General features: G+C 36.6%; 1 protein-coding gene across 1 annotated transcript in view; it reads right to left on the bottom strand.

The window, feature by feature from the left end:
* ARHGAP31 (Rho GTPase activating protein 31) overlaps positions 1-23,863 on the bottom strand; it is a 102,800-nt gene that overhangs the window by 32,200 nt on the left and 46,737 nt on the right. The window contains exons 2-3 of the mRNA XM_087721316.1: positions 6,615-6,717; positions 4,396-4,540 (exon numbers count right to left, since the gene is read on the bottom strand). Coding sequence (XP_087577442.1) covers positions 4,396-4,540; positions 6,615-6,717 — 248 coding nt within the window. The remainder of the gene's footprint in view (positions 1-4,395; positions 4,541-6,614; positions 6,718-23,863) is intronic.

The raw sequence follows: 23,863 nt of genomic DNA, 5'->3' as shown, positions 1-23,863 counted from the left end.
CAAGTTCAAAGCCCAAGAGATGGTATAAATATTTCTCACTCTCCGCTCCATATGTTCAGATGCCCAGGATTTGAAACCCATGTGGTCCTGTCCCTCAATAAACCATCTTTCCAATCAGCTTCCATGTTTCCAGCATCTTTCTTCCAACTTGGAACTGAACCAGATGGATTTTTCTTCCAACAATTGGAAGGGGAAATTGGTTTGGTAGAAATATGTATTAAAAGGATCTGGATCACCTTCTTCACCACAAGTTAAAATTGAGCAAAATGTGTGATCCAGCTGCTTAAAAAAGTAAATTCTATCTTGAGATGGATTATCATATTCATAAGGGCAATAATTCTTCTACTCTATCCAATTCTGATGTTATTTAGAATTTTGTGCCCAAATCTGGGCATCATCATTTAAAAAATAACCACAATGATAAATTGGAACTAGTTCAGAGGAAGGCTACCAAGATGAAAAGGAGTCTGGAAAACCAAGCCATATAAAGAATAGAAAAAAGACTGAGATATGTTTAGTCTACAAATAAAAGAGATGTAATAGCAGTCTTTGAACATCTGAAGACCTAACCAGTGGATTGGTCCTTTCTCCCTCCTTGGATAATAGACTAATCCCCCCAAACATAATGAAATCAAAGTTCAACTAAAAAGATCTCTATACACTATAAAGGTTCTCATTGACCTTAAGAATTCAGCTGCAAAGTATTCAATAATGCAGAGGATAGCTCTATAGTTGGAATTTTTCTGGAGTACCAATTTCTAGGAAATTCTAGATTTTAATGCGAGATAATAGAAACGTGGAAAATCCCACTCTTTTCTAGTCTCAGTCCACAACTTTTCAAGAATTCTGTCCCATTTTTTCTTTTCCTTTTCTAGCAGAAGGAGGAAAGTGACCTAGTACATGATTGATATCTATGATATTCATTTGAAGGAAAATGTATTGGGAATGCAGTCTTCAGAAAACTTATATTCTGCTTAAATTATGCAAATAGCATAAGAACAACTTTTATAACAGATGTCGTCAACTGATTTTTTTTAAACATCAGTACTCATTATCATCATTATCACATCATAGATATCCTTTATCATATATCATTTGCTGTCATTTCTCAATTACATTCACCTTTACTTTTCCAGAAATATAAATAAGCTCTACTTTTTATTTTGAATGTTTTCTACCATTTATGTGTAAAATAATGGTGCACTGTAAGTCAGGATTTATGCACCTTACCAGCTGCAGACCAGTAGTCAAAACAGCATTGACAGAATACCCATGAACAAAAATATTTGAAAGGGACTTTTGACTCAGATTTCTTGCTGTAGTTCTATGTACCGAGAAAGAACATAATATTTCTTCCAAAGCCATTACGTACAAAATAGATTTACTGCAATTTTTAAATAGGCTCAAATCATATTCTAATATGAATTGACCTCATTCATATTCCTCAAATTAGAATGAAAACCAGAAAATAATTACCCTTCTCCAAACAGTGTGATGTATTTCTTCAAGTAAATACTATGCACAAAATTTCAGATATTAGAAAATTGTATGCTATGAAAATGCATGTGTGTGTACGTGTGTGTGTGTGTGCATATATATACACACATACACATATACATACATACATACACGCACACATACATACAATATATGCATATATACAAAGCCATGTAAAGATAATGTGCACATTTAATTAGCATGCAATTAACTTTTGCTTGGAAAAAAAATACACTGTATAGAATATACCGGTAAACAATTCAAATTAGTTCAAACCTATGATCAAGTCCCTCAGCTTGACAGAAAATCATTTTTATGATGTTTCTGTCATTCATAAAATATACTTATGCAGCAGTAGCCCAATTCTATGCTGTCTTGATTCAGACCCATTTCTTTTGTATGTACATCAACACTACATACATGTAAAAAGGATGGGAGTTGGGCCACAATTCCACATTCACCATTTTGCAGATGTTGCCTTCCCAGAAGAGGATGCCCATGGTCTTCAAAGCCAATAGATACCCTTCTTCCAAGTGGTGCCATGCGAGGCAGCTGACCATCTAATGGAACTACCTATTTTTCTTGATAACACCTCCTCTGCTTTTACATGGGTCAAAAAAATAAATACATGCATCATTGCAAACTAGAATACCATTCAGTTTGGCACTCTTTCAAAGAAACAACTGAATTTCAAACATCAATCAGAATAGAGCTGGAAGGGACATTGGAGGTCTTCTAGACCAACCTCCTGCTCAAGCCAAAGACCCATAATCCATTTCAGACAAGTGACTGTCCAGTCCCTTCTCAAAAACGTCTAGTGATGAAGCACCCACAACTTCTGAAGGAAAGCTGTTAGGGTTAGGGTTAATTGTCCTCGTGTTAATCTCATTAATTCCAGGTTGCTTCTTTACTTGATTGGTTTCCACCCATTGTTTCTAGGCCTGCCCTCTGGTGCTTTGGGAAATAAGTTAATCCCCTCCTCTTTGTGGCATGTCGTCCTTGTCCCTCCTCCGCCCCGGTCCTTCTTTTTTATAGACTAGCCATTATCTCAACACTGGCAACAATCTAATTTCTAAGGAAAAATAAGTTCCACAGTTGTGATTGACATTCCTATGAAACCAGCCTTCCTCTAGTAATTGGATGATACATAAAACAGGGTATTTCTGATGTTTAATGTTACAGAAACAAAAATAAAGGGACAGGCATTCCTAGAGGTTAACCAAATCCTAAACCATTTGCAGCTTTATATATTAAATTTTAATCCTCTGAGTTGGGGTTGCTCAGAGCCAACTAGCGCAGCTCATTAAGAATTTATATTAAGTGGCCTTGCATTAATGAAGTACTGTAGTCTATAAGTTTGTATCTGCCTTTGGCACAGATTGCAAATTCTGAACCATCTTCAACAGCAGTTCCACACAGAGTGTGTCTCAGAAATCTAGGCGATTGCAAAGCTTGGTTACTGTGGAGAGTCCATTCCTATACTGTACAATCTCATAAATTCCACAATGAGGAAATGGCCTCCACTAGATGATACCACACAGACTGGAAAGTTGTCATAAGATTGACAAATCTCCCAGACTGCAAAAAAATTTGAGTAGAGTATCCTAAAAGAAACTCCTCTTATTCAAGCAAATGAAGTTTTGCATAAGCAATAATCAATCAGAATAGAACGGGAAGGAATCTTGGAGGTCTTCTAGTCCAACCCCCTGCTCAAGCAGGAGATCCTATACCATTTCAGACAATTGACTTTTCAGTGTTTTCTTAAAAATCTCCAGTGATGAAGTAAAATTGTAAATTGTAAATTTAATGAATTTATATGCCGACCAATCCCGAAGGACTGCGGGTGGCTTACATAAAAACAACTCTAAAAGAATACAAAAAATATAAAATAGAGAAGAAAGCAGGTTAAAAAACACATCATGCACTCAGTCTTAGTGGGGCTGAACCTCAGTCATGAGGTCAACAGCCACAGGCCTGCCGGAATAGCCAGGTCTTAGTAGACTTATGGAAGGCCGAGAGAGTGGGCAGGGTCCGGGCACCCACAACTTCTGACGACAATCTGTTGCACTGGCTAATTATCCTCAGGAAGGTTAGGAAGGTTTTTCTTAATTCCAAGTTGCTCCTCTCCTTGATTAGTTCCCATCCATTCTTGCTCTGCCCTCTGGTGCTAAGGAAAATAAGTTGACCCTCTCCTCTTTGTGGTAACCTCTCAAATACTGGAATATTGCTGTTATGTCCTTCCTAGTTCCTCTTTTCTCTAGACTAGCCAAACCCAAATCCTGCAACAGTTCTTCATATGTTTTAGTCTCCAGGCCTTTAATTATCTTACTTGCTCTTTTTTGCACTTTTTCCAAAGTTGCAACATTTTTTTTGTAATGTCGTGACCAAAACTGGATGCAGCATTCCAGGTGGGGCCTTACTAAACATTAAAAAATACAAATCAACTCAGTGCTTGCATTTAGCCTTAAAGTAACAAGCTAGGGACTGTACCCCACCCTCTTTTTAAAAAAAAGAAGGCAGGGAAAGGATAAAGAATTAGGTAAGGCAAAGATTAAAACTATTGTATATGTGTCTAATTTACAAGTAATTTTTTTTTTATTTCTGCTTATGTAAAAAAATTCCCTCCATTGTAATAAAAATTGCCATATGGCAAACAATGGGAAATCCTGGACTACTTTATTCTTATTTATGTGTTTTGGGCTAAATAATCACAAATGCATTTAACCTAGATTCAAGTTAAAACCTGGGAGGAGGCACAGGATGAAACACAGACTTTTTGAGGAAACGAAGGAATTTTGTTTTTCTTGTTACTACATACACAAAAATGGCATGCATTGTAAAACTGTGATAACTCCTTTATCCACAATGAAAATGAAAAACGGAACAGAAATATCTCACCGTGAATTTCTTGTAAAGTTCATATGTGAGAAGAGGATTTGGCAGTTCCCTGAAGTATAACTTGCAAAGTGATCCAACACAGTGAATATCTTGTAGGTAAACTTCTCTGGTCAGGTCTGGGCATTGATCTGAGCCAAACTCTTGTCTGCAACAGCAGGGAAGGGAACATAATGGGGTTAATGAACAGAATGAGATAGAAACAAAATTTGTATCTTCATTTTACACAAAAAAAGTATTATGATTTGGTAACAGAGATCTGATAATATAATACTGTACGTCAGCCATGGAAAATCTGCTTGGCACCTAGAATCACCATGGAAACCTATCGTAACCTTGAGAACTACATGGATTCTGCATATTCTAGTTTCAGATACTATAATTAGTGTGATATAAACGCCACTTACATGAAGACAATCCATTATAAGCCACATACTGGCCATAATTTCAAAATCTGTCTAAGGGCAGATTCATAGTCATACATACACATACATATCAGGGTGGGTAGCTGCCAGCATTGCTGCCAGTTTGCTTTGTGCACGCTTTGTGCATGTGTGCATGTGCATGCGCAGTTGAGTGTAAATTGTTCTGCGCATGTGCAGAACATGAACAAAAATAGTAAAAACATGCCAGCAACGGCATCAGCAACCGGGGAACCAGTTTGGAGACATGGCCATACTGGGTTGCTGCCGGTTTGGACGACCAAGGACAAAATACCACTACCGGTTCGCCCAAGCTAGTGCAAACTGGTAGCAATTCACCTCTGATATATATCAGGGTGAAATGCTATCAGATCGGCTCGCCCAAACCAGTAGTAAAAAATTGCTACCAGTTTGGGTGAACCGGTATTTCCGACTATCAGCTATGACGTGGGATTTATATTAGCTAGAATTGTCAGATTTCTTGCTTTCTAGCTAATTTAAATTGTGTGTCACAGCTGATCATCGGAAATCGAAGGTCCTGTGATGCGCGCACTCATATTTGTGAACCAATAGCGAAGGTAAGTTGATTTCACTCCGATACATATATAGAGGAAAATAAGCCTTTCAACTTTTGTACCCCACAACCACCATGTAAAAAAGTGATTGAAAAGAAATGAATGAAACTTCTTTATGTAGATAAAAGATCAAGAATCTGTTGTTTGACAACAATAAATCAAACAAAACAATGAAAAATGATTACATGAGGTTTGAAAAAGTAGAATTGGGAGAATTAAATATCTTTCAAAATCCCTGAACATGATCAAAATTTCACTTCCAAACAGTGTCAATTCTAATGTTTGAATAGCATATCAACATTTTTTTCCCTGCAGATTTGAGTTCTTTTCCTATAGAGGGGGGTTATGAATCAGTATGGCTTAGGACCAACTCCCAAAAACTTCATATCAAAAATCTGGAAGCCCAACAAGATCAGTCTGCTCTTCCTAAGAATATTTCCTTGAGTTTCTGTGAAACTCCTCTTGCAAAGCAGCAAAATATTTACATCTTATAAATGACCCCAATGTCTGAATGGTATTAACTTTAACATGCTGCAATGTACTTTCCACAGCAGTCTTGGAGGGTCGATATTAAAAAAAAATCCATATGAGCTGAGATTGTGCCCCTATGGACAAGGGGCTATTAAAACTCTGCTCGCTGTACCTACTCACGAACCCATCTCATAACACCTCACCTGATAAAATACCTGGGAAACACTGGCCTGTTTTTATGTTCAATTGCTGTCCAATGTCTCTTTGAAGGTAGCTAGATTTTGTTACTGTCTGCAGAGTTAGGCAGGCTTTGCCCACTGAAAATCTACTACCAGTTGTTAAATATTATCTTGTCTTTTAAAATTAAATTAAATTTTATCTTATTTTATTTTTTAATATTTATTTGTAATGCTTGTCTGTGACCATAATAAAATTACTACAACTAGTAGTAATATCAACATGGCATACAGCTTGCAGAATCATTTCAAAGCTGTCTGAGGAACTCTGGGAATTGAAGTCCACAAGTCTTAAAGTTGCCAAGGTTGGAGACCTCTGGTTTAAATCACTTAGGTCTTGTTGAAAATTCCCATGTAATGACATTCAAGATGTTTCTGAATTTATTTCGTAGGTACCTTTCATATTCTACAGTTATATTTTTAAATAAAAACCAAGGTTCAATCCACATATCTATATTTATTGCTCCATCATGAAAAACAAAGTGCATAAGAGGCTTAACAGGATTCACTTTTGTCACCTCAGTTTCTGAATGTTGGATGTCACACCAGAGAGCCGATAGATTCCGTCCACAATTCCATGAGTCTCAATAAACTCTGCACAGCTCTTCAGTACTATAGGAACTACAAGAAGGAGAGAAGGAATTAACCATAATTATTAATATTTGTTAATAAAACTTACTGATAATGAATAAAGAATATATAGTTGTGATGTATACTTCATATACTTGATATGAATCAAAATAATCTAAATATATAAAAGTGTGTCTGTGTGTGTGTGTTCCAGGATAACTCTGGAATGCCTCAAGCAACTTCAACCAAATGGTGCACAGATAACTTATTCTCTGGAAAAAAATAATGTGGTGGGTAAGATACCCCTAACACCCCTCAGCATGTGTATTCTGTTAAGATACAGCCTATTGCGCCTTAAAATGGCTTCTACTCTACTACCATAAAATGACTTCTACTGTACAGCACAGTAGAGTTGACATGGTAATGGCTTCACAGTATTCCACAAGGCGGCTCCCTCTGGTAAGGGGGAAAATCCAACATTACAAATTATGTTTGCTCTGGACATTTTCTTCCTATAAATAAATACCGGGACAATGCTAGTTGCTAGATAAAAAACAAAATAAAGTCCCTTTTCTAAGCATATGTATGGCAGATAGAAACATGTATGTGGTTCAACTTTGTAAAATGGAACAATATCTTAAATGTTTTTTTCTTGCCAACTTATCTCTAGACAGATGTCTGGGGGGAAATATGAAATTTTCTTTATGATTTTTTAAAATATATATATACAATACAGAAATACATGAGAAGTGAAAAAATGGTCTAGATTTTGCAATACACCAAAATTAAAAAAACCTAATACCTGAAAAAGTGAAAAAATGTCATTTAATACAAATGCCAAATACTGACACAAAGATAAAAATAAGATCAAAAGTAGCTCAGATTCAGAGAATGATACTGATTTTAGAAAACCTTTTTTATGTGGAAAAAATTGCATTCTGTCTCATTGCCTTTTTTTAGCCTACTGTATATACTCGAGTATAAGCCTAGTTTTTCAGCCCACTTTTTGGGCTGAAAAAAGCCGCCTCGGCTTATACTCGAGTCAGTGAAAAATTTGCCCGAAATGGAGGAGAAAAAGGGGCGGGGCCATGCCGCTGGGTGACACTCGTGAATGGCCCAGTGCCCCTGTGAGTTTCCCCTCCCTCTGTGTCAGTTTGCCGCGCAGCGCGCACCGCACCATCCCCTCCTCACGTTCTAATGTAATGCAGGGCTGTCTTACGATTCCCCTTCCTCCCCCTCCTGCCGCTCTGCAACGATGTCCCACCTCCTCCTTGTTATGGCAAGCAGCCACATAGCGATGTCCCACCTCCTCTGGTACAGTGATCCAATGATAGGAATCACTGTGCCGTGTGTCATAGGAGGCGGGACATCGCTCCCGCGGCTGCACGGGACATCATCATCACAGCGGGACATCAGCATCATGAGGTGAGTGAAGTATTTCATTGAATACACCGCTAGTTTACTGTTTTTCTTTGAAATAAATATTCAAAAACATTATTGGTATCTATTTTTATTTTTGAAATTTACTGGTAGCTGCTGCATTTCCCACCCTAGGCTTATACTCGAGTCAATAACTTTTCCAGTTTTTTGTGGTAAAATTAGGTGCCTCGGCTTATATTCGGGTCGGCCTATACTCGAGTATATACGGTATTTCTGAAATATAATACTTTCTATAGGACAGTATTTCTCAAATTTGCCAACTTTAAGAAGTGTGGGCTTACACTCTGAGAAATCTCTAGCCCATTCATGTCCGTTACGGAGATCAAAGACATTTAAACTTGATATTTTTCATTTTGTTTTTAATTTTAACTTCTGCCCGCCTACTTATCATACATAAGAAAAAGTGCAGGGATGCCCTTTCTTTATTATTATTAAACAGCTTGTAGCTATAGTTACAAGCAAAAATTAGGATAGTTAAAGTAAATGTTAATCAACATACATTTCATTTCTATACAATACACCAGAGTTTCATAAGCAAAACAAGTTATCATATCATATTTTAAAGAACAAAGTGGCACCTATTTGTAAAGTATGATAAAAATAAACAATGCTTGTATCATAATTTCTCACCATATTTTCCTATTTTTCTTTTTTTTTTAATCCACACGATTTGCAAGAAAGAATTGCTCTGAGATTTTTGAAAGTTCTTATCTCTAGTTATTTCACATTGGGGAGAATAGATTTTGTTTTACAAGAACAAGATTGTCTGTAGTTATGTTTTACAGTAGTGGTTTCAAGCATTTATGCAATTCTTTTCAGTTATATTTCTATGTTATGGTTTCAGCATATATGATGGGTGATAATATTTCTAATCATTTAAATAAATAAATAAATTGTCTTACAGGAAAAAAAATCAGCCCTAGCTCAAGTACAAGATATACTTCAATGGAAAATATGATTGCTTAAATAATTATCTCATTAAATTAAAATTTTACCAATACATACAATTGTGCAAGTTTCCGTAAATTACAGTTTTCCAGAAAATGTATCATAATTATAGATGAATTGATAATATGAATTTATAGATGAATTTTCATGTTAACAATGATATTTACATTCATTTCCATATTGCTCTGCCATCTTATTAAAAAAACAGAAAAAATGTTGAAACTTTTAGCAACATTACTAGATTCTGGCCTTGCCTACACATGAAAGTAATCTATGATTTATCTTATCAATATAATATTTGCAAAATGTACATGCTGGTTCAGTACAAAAAAACCCCTAAACCATAGTTTAACCTCCATTTCGGAACAAAACACAAATAACTGCATTTATATAATACATTATTCCCTACGACAAAATTTTTAAACCACAATGGCTATATTCATACAATATGCTACAAACAAGAAAACCACATTTTAACTAAGTGTCATGTGCATAACCTGCTATTAAGCTATGATCTATAAACACTGTAATTCTCTTAGCATGCTAAACTAAAACTGAACAAGCTATCCTCTGGCTTAATGATACATGTGAACCCACTTTGCATCTAGCAGGACAGATCTATTATCATGAGGACTTATGTGTAAAACCACAGAGATAGCCTCTCACAAACAAGGTCCATATTGTGATACAGCCCTGCAAATGCGGCTTAAAATATGATATTGTGTGAAAAGCCTTTGTATCCATACAGCTTATGCCATGTGGTTTATAACATGTGGCTAAAAGGATATTTTTCACATCTTTAATATGCGAAATGAATTATACCTCAAATGTAAATCCTCTGGACATTCAGACGCCATGATTTGTTGGTAAACTGTAACTCATAGGCATCTATACATGGAAATAACAAAACCTGGAACTTGGGAATTTCTGGCTTATGTCAGGATGAAGTGTCATGGCAATACCATACCGATTTCATTATTTTGACATACTGTAATCTCAGTTTGCTGTGGGCTCATGTCTCGAATCTTAAGATATGATATGATCTTCCTAGTTCTCGCCTGAATAAACAATGTGATAGTTTTAATTTTGGAGAAGATAAGATAGTTGCAATTAAGAGTCTAGAAAACTTGTTAAACATGTTCCACACAATGACAGGATATGTCTGTTCTCCATAAAACCATCATCAGTGTAATGTAGCTACCAAGAAAGCAAAATATTTCAAATTTAGAAATTTGCAAATCATCATATTTAAGACAGAGGTGGTATTCTGCTGGTTCGCCCCACTTCAGGTAAACCACTAGTGGCGGTGGCCCACCTGCCCAGATGTCATCATGGACACTCTGCACATGTGAAGTGAGCACACTCACGTGCACATGCTCCCAGTTCCGAACCAGTAGCGAAGGTAACAGAAAACCATTACTGATTTAGGACCTTTTTAATGGTGAACTGCTTAACAATGGGAATAAGAATTACATCTAATAGTGAAAGCTATCTTCTTGTATGCAGAATATGCAAATACAGGAAGAGAGAAAGACATGTGAAAATCGCCTGGATTCATTCTCTCTCTCTCTCTCTCTCTCTCTCTCTCTCTCTCTCTCTCTCTCTCTCTCTCTCTCTCTCTCTCTCTCTCTCTCTCTCTCTCTCTCTCTCTCTCTCTCCTTGTCTTATTTGTCATTTGATTGGTAATGAAATCTGGCATTCAACCCTATATTTCCACCAGCATGATAATGAGCTCCTCCCCTTCTCTGCAGACTGTTTCCTGCTGTTTTGCCATCCCAAACTTTAGTCTTCTACATCAGAACTTTATGACTAAAGTGCAGGTTTTGTGATGTCAAGAAACATCCACCAGACACTCAATTTCCTTTATGACCAAAAATTATAAACCTTGACCTCAAATTCCAAGGATTAAAAGGCTAGGCATCAATTTTCTGCAAAGCCAAACTTCTCAGTGAATTGACTGCATGAAAGCAGAAGACAAAAATGTTCTTTTTCAGTAACATCAAAATCCAGAAGTGGCTTAGCTCTCTGACTCAGTACTAGCAAGAGCTGGGGTTAAGATGATAATCATGGCACACTAAGTACTGAGATAATTTTCTCCTAAATTGTCTGCAACAGTTCTTAGTGGAAAAGAAATCGCAACATTAATCTAATTGAGAGAAGGAGGAGGGAGTGGCAGGGAGAAAAGGAACTTATATTTACTGAACTTTTGCAGTAACTTTCTTTCTTGTACAAAATGTACAAAGTTTTGAAATTTCTGAAAATAACTAATTTTCTGTTTTTCATGTGGCAGTAGACAGGACCAAAAAAAAAAGAAAAGGAAAGCTGTTATGTGTGAGGAAAAGAGTGGGGGGTGGGGGGTGGCTGAATTTCCCAATCTACTTATGTCTATAATTGAAACCATGCTGGAGGCTTAGTAGTTGGAAGAAGGAATTCGTGTCCCAAAGTTTCTTCTAGCTTTGCCAGGAAGGGAAAAGGTCCTCGTTTTACAACTACAATGGAAACCAGATGAGGAATAAAGAGAGAATGTAGCCCCCAGTATTACTTGAATGAAAAAAAAAACCCTCACAGTGAACATATTAAGACAATAAAGCTTTTTTAAAAACTGTTTTTAAAATCCTTTAAAGTGGTAGGATGTCAAGGAAATATTAGCCAATTGTATATAACTAGAAAAAGCTCCATTTTCTGCAGAGTTTTCCTGGTTACTTTGCGTTCTAGTCAATGTTTTGGAGATTTCATATGCTCTTGCCTTCAAATTTCCCAAGCATTGGAGTTTTCACATTATCTGCTCACATTATTTTCATAATTGGCGCTTCAAGTAGGCGGTCTAGTTTTACTTTACCTAGTATTGAATGATTTGTTCTTCTATAATTCAAGATGGTCTGAGATGTTACAAGCAGGAAAACCATGACCTTCAAAACATGCACCTTTATTGTCAGTCCCATTCACCTAAATGTCACTTCATGCCTTGATAAATAGCATGTGAATGACATTCAGAAGAGAGACTTCCCATAAACAGGATTATAAACAAAATGAGAAACATTAAAACAGTTGCATCTTTTGGAAGGTTCAGAAGAAGATGCTACAGAAACTTGTTTAGTCACTTCACTTTGCTTTTTTTTGGGGGGGGGGAGGGAACAATTAAATTTGGAAGTCAAAGAGATACCTTTCCCCTTGAAAGTTCTCCCAAGATGGCTGCAGACCTAGATTCAGAGTGAGGCTAAACTTTCCAAAATAGGAAATAGTCACAGGACTATAGTGGCCTTAAAAAAAAAATGAACTTCACAGTATTATCATTTGTATTTACACTTCACAGCAGTATCACCTATAAGTGATATTTACAGCATAAATAGCTCAATTGCCAAACAGTGACAAATAACTGATCCTGGAGTAACATAGCATAAACATCATATGTCTCAGTGCCCCTTGTTAGGCAAGATTTGCTTTTCCTTTTGGGAGACAAAAGTATCTTTTTGTAAGTATCAGCAGTTTAGTACTAGAAATTCGTCTTTTTTCTTATAAGTATTAACAAAACAAATTGCTTAATAAGTGACACCTATGCTTTCTTTGCTCTAAAACTGGTCACAACTGTCTTAATAAAAGTCCATTGTAAACATTATGATGCTGTCAACTTTATTATTTATTATTTTATAATGATGATCACTACTGAAGGCACATTTTGTATGCACTAGGGGTCCCCAACCCCTGGAATGTTACTGGGCTGCAGCCTTTTGGGAACTGGGCCACTAAAGTGGTGGGCGAGTGTGCAAAGCTTCATTGGTGCATTCATGAGATTTAGGTTGTATACATGAAATCATTCCCTTCCGGCCACTGAAACCACTGAAGCCGCCATAAATGCTGCTGGTCTGTGGAACCAAAAAGGTTGGGGACCTTTGCACTAGATCACCTCCTTTAATTCTATAGGTGACAGTGGGCACCTGTGTCAACTGTCAACCTTAACTGCAGGTTGTCAACTGTCAACCTTAAATTCTTTCCTAGTGAACTGCCAATAAGACAGACTCTATCTCTATCTATCTGTCTGTCTGTCTGTCTGTCTGTCTGTCTGTCTGTCTGTCTGTCTGTCTATCTATCTATCTATCTATCTATCTATCTATCTATCTATCTATCTATCATCTATCTATTCTATTCTATTCTATTATATCTCTATGTCTATCATCTCTGGCTCTATCTATCTATCTATCTATCTATCTATCTATCTATCTATCTATCTATCTATCTGGCTGGCTGGCTATCTATCTCTATTCTATCTCTATGTCTATCATCTCTGTTTCTATGTCTCTATGTCTCTATCTATATCTATCTATCTATCTATCTATCTATCTATCTATCTATCATCATCTATCTACCTGACAAATTTTTGTTCATCATTTATTTCTGCTTAAGCACAAGTGCCATTTTAAGAAATCTTACAGATGTTCCTTTTTTCAAACAACATTAATCGTGGGGCATCATTAATAATCCTTAATAGATGTCACTATTAAAAAATGGACCTGCCCTTTCCCACTTCAATAGACCCATGATCAGAAGATAAAACTTGTCAAAACAGAACCGTGTAAACAGATGTCTACCCTTCAATGTGTATTTAAATAAAGGTTTTCAATTCCCATAGCTATCAATTCAACACTTTTCATCATTTAATTTATAGAGGAGAAAAACAGTATCCTACTATATTCATGTGCCAATGTTTACATTTGGGTCCTGGAACTCTGAGACACCTTTGTTTGAACAGGAAGATAACAAACCAACATCAAACAGGTTTAAAAATGAATAGCCCCTTTTAAGTTTCCATGATCCATTCTACTTTGACTGCCATAGGTTTGTCTTTGAACTTTGAACAGGCCATTAGCAATGTTAGAATCTTGTAACCTTGCTATAGCTCTAATCATTCTATTTTCTCATTTTGTTACAATATCAGATAGTTCAGCAATTTGTCCCAATGATTAGCATAATGACTCGCAAAACTGACTAAAAGCTTAAGTCTATTTCAGTTATATGAAGCAACATACAAAAGTAAAGTATATATAGGCATGCTAGACCTCCAAGTGGAACCAAAGTTCCAGGAACTTAATGAATGAAAAAGTCTCCAGGAAAAGATATAAATGGAAATAACAAATGAATGGAGGCTGGAGGAAAGGCAATGCTTTAAGTATAAGAGTTAATTCACTAAGAGAGAAATTGAACTGATCTACAGTATTTTGTGAAATTAGTAACTGAATTTGTCCCAAAGGTGCTTTTTCAAGAGGCAACTGGACTTCCTTGTTTTTCTTTGAAAATGTTTCGCTTCTCATCCAATCTCCTCACAGTAACTGAATTTGAGAAGCATTCTATAAGTTAATAGGAAAAGCACCAAATTTCACCACTGTAATTAGAATGAAAAAGGAACATAGACGTGGCAGAAGCAATAACACAAAGAAAAAATAACAATAGCTCTATTTATGAAAAAAAACAACACCAAATCTGGGCAGAACTTCAATCTGTCCAATGACTGTGAAAAATAAAATAATGGATAATTTCATCCTCCATTTTTGTCATCATTTGACTATTTAAATCACACTAACTGGCAGATGCATGTTGAAATTAATCCAATAAATGCACTGTATATAATAAAACATCAAGAGGTAATAAATATTCTTTTGGAGGCTCAGCCACAGTGCCAATCATCAATGACAAAATGGTTAAGAACTCATCATTGCTTAAACACTTCAAAAAGAAAATTCACACCACCAAATAAGGGAATATTAGTATTTATCTATGACTCAGTCCTTATTCTGTTACTTTGCTACTCTTATTTTTAGCATGGTCTTTCAAATACTAAATCTAAGTCTGCCTGTATGGGGAAATGAAATAAAATAAACCTCAGAGAAATGCAGTGGGAAATGATGTTTTTATAAAAAGAGAAATAAAGATAGGAATCAGTGATTTTCCTGTTCCAAAAAAACAAAGGTATAAATAGATATAGAATGATACACATTCTTCCAGTTTATTTTCTCTTTTTAAAAGATTGTTTTTTGGCATAGTATTAGATTACAGTTTCATCCAGGAGACCTCATATCAATTCAGATGTAATTTAGATACTTCCTGAACCAGAGAAATTGCAACTGGTGATAAAGTTCCATTTTTTTTGCTTACAAACCTTCCAACACAAAATAATACTAATTAAATTACAAACTAAGTCCTAGATATTCTTTACTGGCCATCCTTAATTGGAGATCAATTTAATTTAGCTTCTCTTAAACTTGCCGGATGTCTTTCATTTCAAGGTTTGTTTCTTATAGAAAGGATTTGCTTATAATATAGTACTTTGACTAGACAGTACGGTACATGCATATTGCTTCTCTCTTCTTCTACCCAAATTTGACCTCTTGCAGCTACTCGTAGTAGCCAAAACTAGATTTATAAAATGAGACCTTTTGTGTGTATCATGTGCAATTGCTTAAATGAATCTTCCATCAAGAATATGAAATAAAATATTTTCTCTGAGCTTATTTCAATGTTTTTATTAGTTTGATTTCCTGTGTTTTCTATGGATTCTAAAAGTTTTACATTGTATTTCAGGTTGATCGTATTAGTACATTAATATGAAATATTGTTGAATTAAATCTGTTGCCTCTAGAGAAAATGGGCAGCACACAAACCAATCAATCAATCAATCAATCAAATAAACAAAGTTGTTATTTTCTCTTACACATTGCCCCATGATTCCATCCAGGCAAAACTCTGATAAATGTGAAAATTTAAATTACAAATACAGAAATAACATGGAAGTGTCATGTTTTAGTTTTTGCAATCTTGGAATTCTGTACGAAAATTCCACTTTTCACGAAGGAAAATCAACCACGAGGAAAAAAAAACATAGAAAACTCTACATACAAACCTAAAGTTATTTATAAGGATTTTTTCCATACCTCAGTGCAATTTGAGTATACATGTTTATGCTTTCATTATTCATGGTCTTGGATAAAAATACTTTGGTTTAATGTTCTCCATCCACGCTGGTTTGCCTTATGGTGTATTTCACATACGTTGGTTCAGCATTCCCAAGTTATGGGATAGACCATAATAAGCTTGTCCTGCTCTTTCCTCCAGCCCAGTCTCTTTTAATTCAGGGTTGGCCAATGATGAAACTATGAGGGGGAATGCAATTCAACTTCCAAACCTTTCTGGAGAATCACAGAAAGCCAAAACATTTATGTGCAGGATGTGACAAGTTGAACAAAAGGTTTCTAGGAGATAAAATGCTCCTATTCCTATTCTTAAGCATTCAGTCAAAGTAAAAAAAAAAAATCAGTTAATCAACCGTTTGCTCTGGGTTGACCACTTATTCCTATTCCCATCCTTAAAACCCTTTTAAAAAACACAAAACATTGGTTGTCATAAAAGTAAAAAGATTAATTAAAACAACAAAGGTGAATAGATGTTTTGCAGTTTTGAGGAAAGCAGGAGTACTTATTTCCAACATAGTTTTAACATTTAAATATATCCATTTAGATACCTTTGCACTAATGCTTTAGGTCAAAGGTACTCAAATTTTTCAGCTGATTGGCTTGCTCATGAAGTTTCAGATTGTTCATCAACCTCCATTTATTATATGAAAACAATTTAATAAATGCAGGTACTTTAATTCATAGTACTATGAATAACAACAATATCAAAAAGAACAATGAATAGTCCCATGGATCTTTCGAAATCAATATTGACCTCTTTTGAGGAACCTTGCTTTAAATAGTAAAATCTGAGCATTTTCTTTGACTTCTAATAGCAAAATGTCAGGGGTCTGATATATTGCCCCATAAATTCAACTCTCTCCAGCTGCAATCTCTAGTGCTCCCACCTCCAATACACTTTTTTACTCTGTGATTTGTTCTCTGTTTTGTTTTCCATTTGGTAAATCAGAGGCTCAAACCTAGCTTAAGGAAAAACAAAGTACTTTTTTTTTGCTCCACTATCTCTCGTCCATGTCATACCAGGTAGCATTTATCATTTCCTCTCTTCTACACACACCAGCACATATTCCCTTCCTGCATATTAGCTTTAAATTACCGGCCAAATTGTTTCACAGCGTTTTCCTCTTGAGAGTCACAGTAGCTGAACAGTACAGAACTTCCTGTTGATGTCAGGCCTTACTTCCTCTTAAAGCAATGGAACTTCCTTTTAGCATATCTAACCTTTTCCATGAAAACCATTTGCCTGCATGGATGGTAAACAGAAGCAGAGGCAGCAGCAAAATAAGACGAATGATTATTGTGATAATGATGATGGCAATGGGCATGGCAACATACATTTGCTTTGTTTTTCCTTGCACATAGTACGCTTCACTCCAAAATCAGGTTTCCTCTGACTAGAGGAAGAATAAAGATAATACATCTATTAAAAACTCTGTTCTCTTTAGAATAATTACCTTAATTCAAATGTTATTTTAGCATGTTAAAAGGTAAAGGTAAAGGTTCCCCTTACACATATGTGCTAGTTGTTCCCGACTTTAGGGGACGGTGCTCATCTCCATTTCAAAGCCGAAGAGCCAGCACTGTCCAAAGATGTCTCTGTGGTCATATGGCTGGTATGACTAAACGCCGAAGGCACACAGAATGCTGTTACCTTCCCATCAAAGGTGGTTCCTATTTTTCTACTTGCATTTTTACATGCTTTCGAACTGCTGGGTTGGCAGAAGCTGGGACAAGTAACAGGAGCTCACTCTATTGTGCCACGCTAGGGATTCGAACCACTGAACTGCTGACCTTTCAAGCTCAGCATCTTAGCCACTGAACCACTGTGTCTCTTTTTAGCATGTTACTAGATGTATATGTTTTAATTTGTAAAAGGGAAGTTTAAGAGGGTTGGTTTGACTATCATTCTGCAATTTTACCAAGTATGGACAGTTGTTCAAAAAGCAATGTAAATATTATCATGCATTAATGTTTGATTTGCAGTTAGCATTCCTATTCATATTGCAAAGCCTCAAAATACATAAGCATTCTTTAACTTTAGCAATGATTTTATTCTCTTAGCATAGATTTAGCATGTATTTGTTAATGCCAAAATATTGTTGCTAGTACTCAGTACCATTAATTATACAATGCCTTGATATAAATGGATACTTTGTAGCTGGCTATGAAGTATTTGTTAGAGCACACACATGCATGTTGAAGAAGTGATACTCACTTAGAACAGGCCATAGAAACAGAAAGCTTTATTCTGGAAAGCTTACCTACATACGATTTTTATGTGGATAAAATAATGATATTCCAGGAGAAAAATAAGTATAGGGTTTCCAGGAGGCATAAGATAAATGTCGATTGGGACTGGCCTACCCTCCTTGGACTGGTCAAGTCTTGTTGGAAGTTACAAAAGTGCCTGGAATTATAGACCTTTCAACATATCCCTTAGAACCTAGAACATGTATTGTTTCTGATAATCCATCTGCCTTGGTTCTTCTGGAACTCAACCATTTCCAGCTAGTTTTTTATTTCAATAGTTACACAGAACTGTAGGGATATGCCATTGGTAAGTCCAGAAAGTGATCAACAGAAATTGTAAAGCCAAATTTGTTTCTATGGTCTTCCTTCCTTCTCTACACTTCAGTAGACTACCAGGGGTGGGCTTCAAAAATGGTAGCAATGGGTTCTCTGCCCGGTTGCTGGGTGGGCATGGCCTATTCAGCCTCCTGCACCATGGCAGGTGGGGGACTTTTTGCCCTCCCTGGCAACCAGATGCTTTCCTCGAGCCACCGGGAGGGTAAAAACAGCCTCCCCGAGCTCTGGAGACTTTCTTCAAGCCTTCAGGAGGACAAAAACAGCCTCCCCAAGCTCTGGAGGCCCTCTGAAAGCTGGAAATGGGAACTTCCAGGAGGCCTATTTTTCACCTTCCCTGGGGTCCAGAGGGTTTCCTCAAGCCTTCGGGAGGGGCGAAAACAGCCTCCCCCGGGCTCTGGAGGCCCTCTGAAAGCCAGAAACGGGCCTGTTTCCTGCCTTCCAGAGGGTGTGGGAGGAGTTTGGCCTCCCACACCCTCTATGCAAACCATGTACTTACCTGGCATCCTAAACGGGCTGCTTGGATACTCCTGTTAAGGGCAGGGGTGGGGTGGGAGGGGTGGGGTGGGGTGGCATTTGTGAGTTTGCCAAACTGGGTAGATCCTTAGCTACAGGATCACCCAAATCATGCCAGCCTGCAGCAGCTCACCCCTGTATTCCCCATGATGCTGAACAACAGGAGTGCATTAACACTGAAGCAGGAAAAAATGTCTTATATTTCATTCCCTCAGAAGTAATGGGTCCTGGCATTCTGTAAATTAGCCCATTGAGAAAGCTTTGCCATATGGTGCAACATTTTGCCCAACTAAAGGTTACAAAATATATATTTAAAAGTTGAGAGTTTTAATGGTATATAGATCAAATAATGCTTCATGCAGCATATATCTAAACATAATCAGCATAAAGGAGTGCCTGAAAACAATTGGTATAATACAGGGCTCTCAAGCAGGTAAGTCTAAGCATGAAGTCCAAATGACTAATGCCTGTCTCAGACTGAGGGAACTGAAAGTATGCAATTACTTATGATAGGACTACTTCTCATTTTCTTAACCAAAGTGGACAACCAAATCAATCATACAGTTCAGTTCAGACTAAATTGGAATAGACAATCAAGATGTTGAATAATACATCATTCTTTATACTAACTGAATTAGAAATGATTCTGTGAACTTCTAAGGCTGAAAAGCCACAACTATTTGATAAAACCACAAGAGTTCCCTTTGTTATTTTCAGTATTGTGTCCAATGCGCTGTTTTTCCTTTACTTTTTTAAATAGATGGGGAGGTAAAACTGATTCTAATATAAAGTTGGCTATCGTTTAAATTGCACCACCATTTCTAACTCAGTAATTATGCTAAATGGAAACAGAATGAGTTTTAAAACATATTTTTATCCCAAACCCAAGATTTAATTGTCCAAAAATTCACATTTTTCTTTCAGACAAAAATATACACACATACTCTCACAGATAAATGCAGACACTCAAATGGTGTGCAGCAGGCAGATTGGAACAATGTGATCCTATATTTTATTTTATTGTGCCCAATTAGGCACAAACGAATGGGAAATCTATGACTATTACTTTCAGGGATTACCAGCAATGCTTGACATCATAACATCTAATTTTGTTCTTGCCTCTCAGTTGATTCAACTTTGCCAACTGGAAGACCACAGATCTGATTGAAAATACCCCGATCTTGCAGAGTAAAGATAATAAATACATGCAGGGAAGTAAAAATATGGATGTGCTATTTAATCCAAACATATGTCATGAGAAGGTCACGATCTTGGGACAGAATGGTTATCTGCAGAGATAACCTTGCTCTGTGGAATGTTGTACTTATTTTACTGTATTTATGGTCAAAGACTATAACATATTTTATGAAAATATAAATATAATTATAAACAATAACGCTTCAAATTATGTTAGAAAATATTAATTAGTGTTACCTAGCATGCTGTGAGTGACTCTGAAAGTAGGAATCCATAGGTAGGGTACAGTTGCATGTTACACACCAGTTATTGGTTATAATGAAAGAACTAAGAAGGAATTTTGGAGAAAAGAACTTCAACACTCTGAAAATGATCCAAAAGAAAAAGTGATGCTTCTGGAAAATGATATAAATGCATATGAACCGGACAAAGAAGCATAAGGAAGTAATTGGGCCATTTGAAGACTCAAGAATGAATGGGGATGGTGACTGGTATGTATCTGCTTGGCATAAGAACCAATTTGGATATTTTTGTTTAAAGCATATCTGTTCATACATACACCCAGCAAATGAATAAATATAGATTTGAAAGCATGATTTAGATTTTTTATGGGGAAAGATGAGAGAATAATATAGAGGGCACAAGAATGATCAGACATTCTGACTGTGGGGAGATAAGGTTTTGCTGTTGACAAGAGTAAATCTTGAAAGAAAAATGAATATGGAAGAAAAGAAAAATATGGCAGAAGTGAAAGAAATTCAGGTGGAAGTGGAGTAATTGAAGGTGGAGAAATTATGAGTATGAAAATATATCAAGTTTATCTCCCATAAAAGAAAAGGAAAAAAATGTGTACATTCTTCAGAACAGTATGAAAAGAATTATGTTATAATGTGCCATAAAGGTATAGAATTACGCTATTAAGCAGTATGAAAAAGTATGGTTGCAAAGATAAACTGAAAGATGCTTTGAATAAAGGGGGAAAGCATATAAAGGCATGACTGCTGGAAAAAATGAGCCTGAAATAAAGGTATTGCACAATGTGCATATAGACAAAAACATAATGATAAAGAATGCAATATAAGAGAACATGGCATGGTTAGGAACTTGACAAACCATGCCCCATTGTCTCATCATTTCAGAAATATTTATTTGCCTAAACAGAAACACAAAATTATTACAAATAGGCAAAAAAGAGCAGTGAGAATATTTCCAACTTCCTGCTAGCTTCCCCATTGAGTTTCCTTGTGGGAAGATGACAGAGAGCATTGGAAATTTCCTTCCCTCCTTTCACTGTTCTTTCTTTCCTCATCCTTCTTTCCTATATTTCCCTCTTCCCCTTCCCCCTTTCCTCCCATCCTTTCTCTGTCATTCATTCCTTCCTTCCTCTTTCAAATTCCTGTTCCAACTATAAAAGGGCATCATAGGTATTCTAATGTTGTGAACTTCAATGTCCATCAGCCTCAGTCAACACCGAGCCTTATTCTTTCACGTAATACAGGACTAGTAAGAGCATTGCAAACAAAACTGAAAGAAAGGGACTAGTTCACACATCGTGTAAACCTGTACGATATGTTATCTGAAGTAGCATGTCTTTAAAGCTCCATTATTATGTGTTGTAATATAATGGTGTATGATTTCATGTGCTGCATGGATTCAACCAATTGTGGTTTATTAAATTATATAGTGTGCAAATACTTATATATTTTCATTATAATATGCATATAGATACCTACATGTATATTTAGATAGCTGTTTGTGTATGAGAAAGAAAAGAAAGGAAGGAAGGAAGGAAGAAAATATAAAAGAAATATCTTAGATTTTAAATAGTCTTTTTTATATCAAAGAAACTTTTCAAGTAAAGCAAACTTCTAAACATCTTGAAATACTTCACTTGCTTTCTCTTCATCTTAACCTGGTACTACCTAGAGTAAACAAAGTTTATTCTACTCAGCATAGCTAAAGCATAGGCAATAGTTACTCCCTCAAGGGCCCCTGAGATCCACTTATGTCAACAAATCTAAGAGAAGAGAACATTGACTTAACCTACAGGTCTCTTGAAAGATATTTCAGAGCCAGCAGAAAGTAAGAAAGCATTCTATTATCATATTGCTGTGGATGCATGTATAGAATGTCCTCTTGGTGTTTCTTTCCATACTCACTTGGGAAAACAAAAGAAAAATGCATTTGAATAACTTGACAACTTTCAGATATAACGTTTGTATTTTTGAATGTAGTTATAACATTTTATATTAAATACAAATGAACCACCTAGCAAATTCTGCTATAAAACTCAGCTGAGTGATTTTAGGTCAGTCATTCTCTGCCAACCCATCTCATAGGGCTGCTGTTATGGGAGGAAATAGGAGAGAGGAGATTAGGTATATACACTGCCTTAAGTTGACCAAACATTAAAGGCAGAATGAATCACATAAATAAATAAATGCAAACAGAATAAATCCAAAAGATTTATTTACAATATTTCGCAATTCATACTCAGCAGGTAGTCCTTAATGGAATTCTGTTTACATGGAGGGAAGTATGCAGTAGGGAATCTCATATTTCTGTCTTGGGCCCACTACTCTTCAACATCTTCATAAATGAGCTAGATAAGGGGATAGAAGCAGAGGTGGGATTCAGCCAGTTCACACCAGTTTGGGTGAACTGGATGTTAATTTTACATCCGATTCATTGAACCAGCAGTTGCAAGGACTGGCTGGCCCCACCCCACCCCCTCCCAGGAGTCTCCACGCAGCCTGTTCATCATGCCAGGTAAGTGCAGGACAACTTGGAGGCTCTGGAAAGGCAAAAAATGGGCCTCCCGGAAGTACTGAAAGTCCAAAAACTGGTCTGTTTCCAGCCTCGGAAGCCTAGGGAAGGCCATTTTCACCCTCCCAGAGGCTCAAGGAAAGCCTCCAGAGCCTGGGGTGGGCAAAAATGCCCCCCCTGCCAAGGTGCAAGAGGCCAAATAGGCCACACCCACCATGTCCACACCCACCCAACAATCAGGCAGAGAACTGGTTGCCAACATTTTTCAATCACACCCCTGGATAGAAGCAGAAGTGATCAGATTTGCAGATGGCACCAAGCTGGGGAAAATAGTTAATATTTTGGAAGATAAGCTCAAGATCCAGAAGAATATTGACAGACTTGAATATGAGTCCCTATCCAACAGGCTGCAATTCAGTGGTGAGAGAAGTGAGAAAATTAACTGTGAGAGGGATCTAGATGTCCTAGTGGATTGCCATTTAAATATGAGCCAGCAAGGTGCTGTAGTTACTAAAAAGCAAATGCAGCCTTAGACTGCATCAACAGAGGGATAATGTCAAGACAATGAGAAGTAATAGTACCACTTTACACTGCCCTGATGAGGCCATACTTGGAATACTGCATCCAGTTCTGGTCACCATGATACAAAAAAAGAGGTTGAGACTCAGGAAATGTGCAGAGAAGAGCAACAAAGATGATAAAAGATCTGGAGGTTAAATGGTATAATGGATGATTGATGGACCTAGGTATGTCCAGTCTACTGAACAGAAGAATCAGGGGAGGGG

This window comes from Thamnophis sirtalis, unplaced genomic scaffold, assembly GCF_051295495.1.
Source record: "Thamnophis sirtalis isolate CommonGarterSnake01/CBP01778 unplaced genomic scaffold, rThaSir2_p1.2 scaffold_8, whole genome shotgun sequence".
Taxonomy (NCBI): Eukaryota; Metazoa; Chordata; class Lepidosauria; order Squamata; family Natricidae; genus Thamnophis; species Thamnophis sirtalis.
Note: the sequence above shows the minus strand (reverse complement) of the source record. Positions and strands in the feature narration are given on the sequence as shown.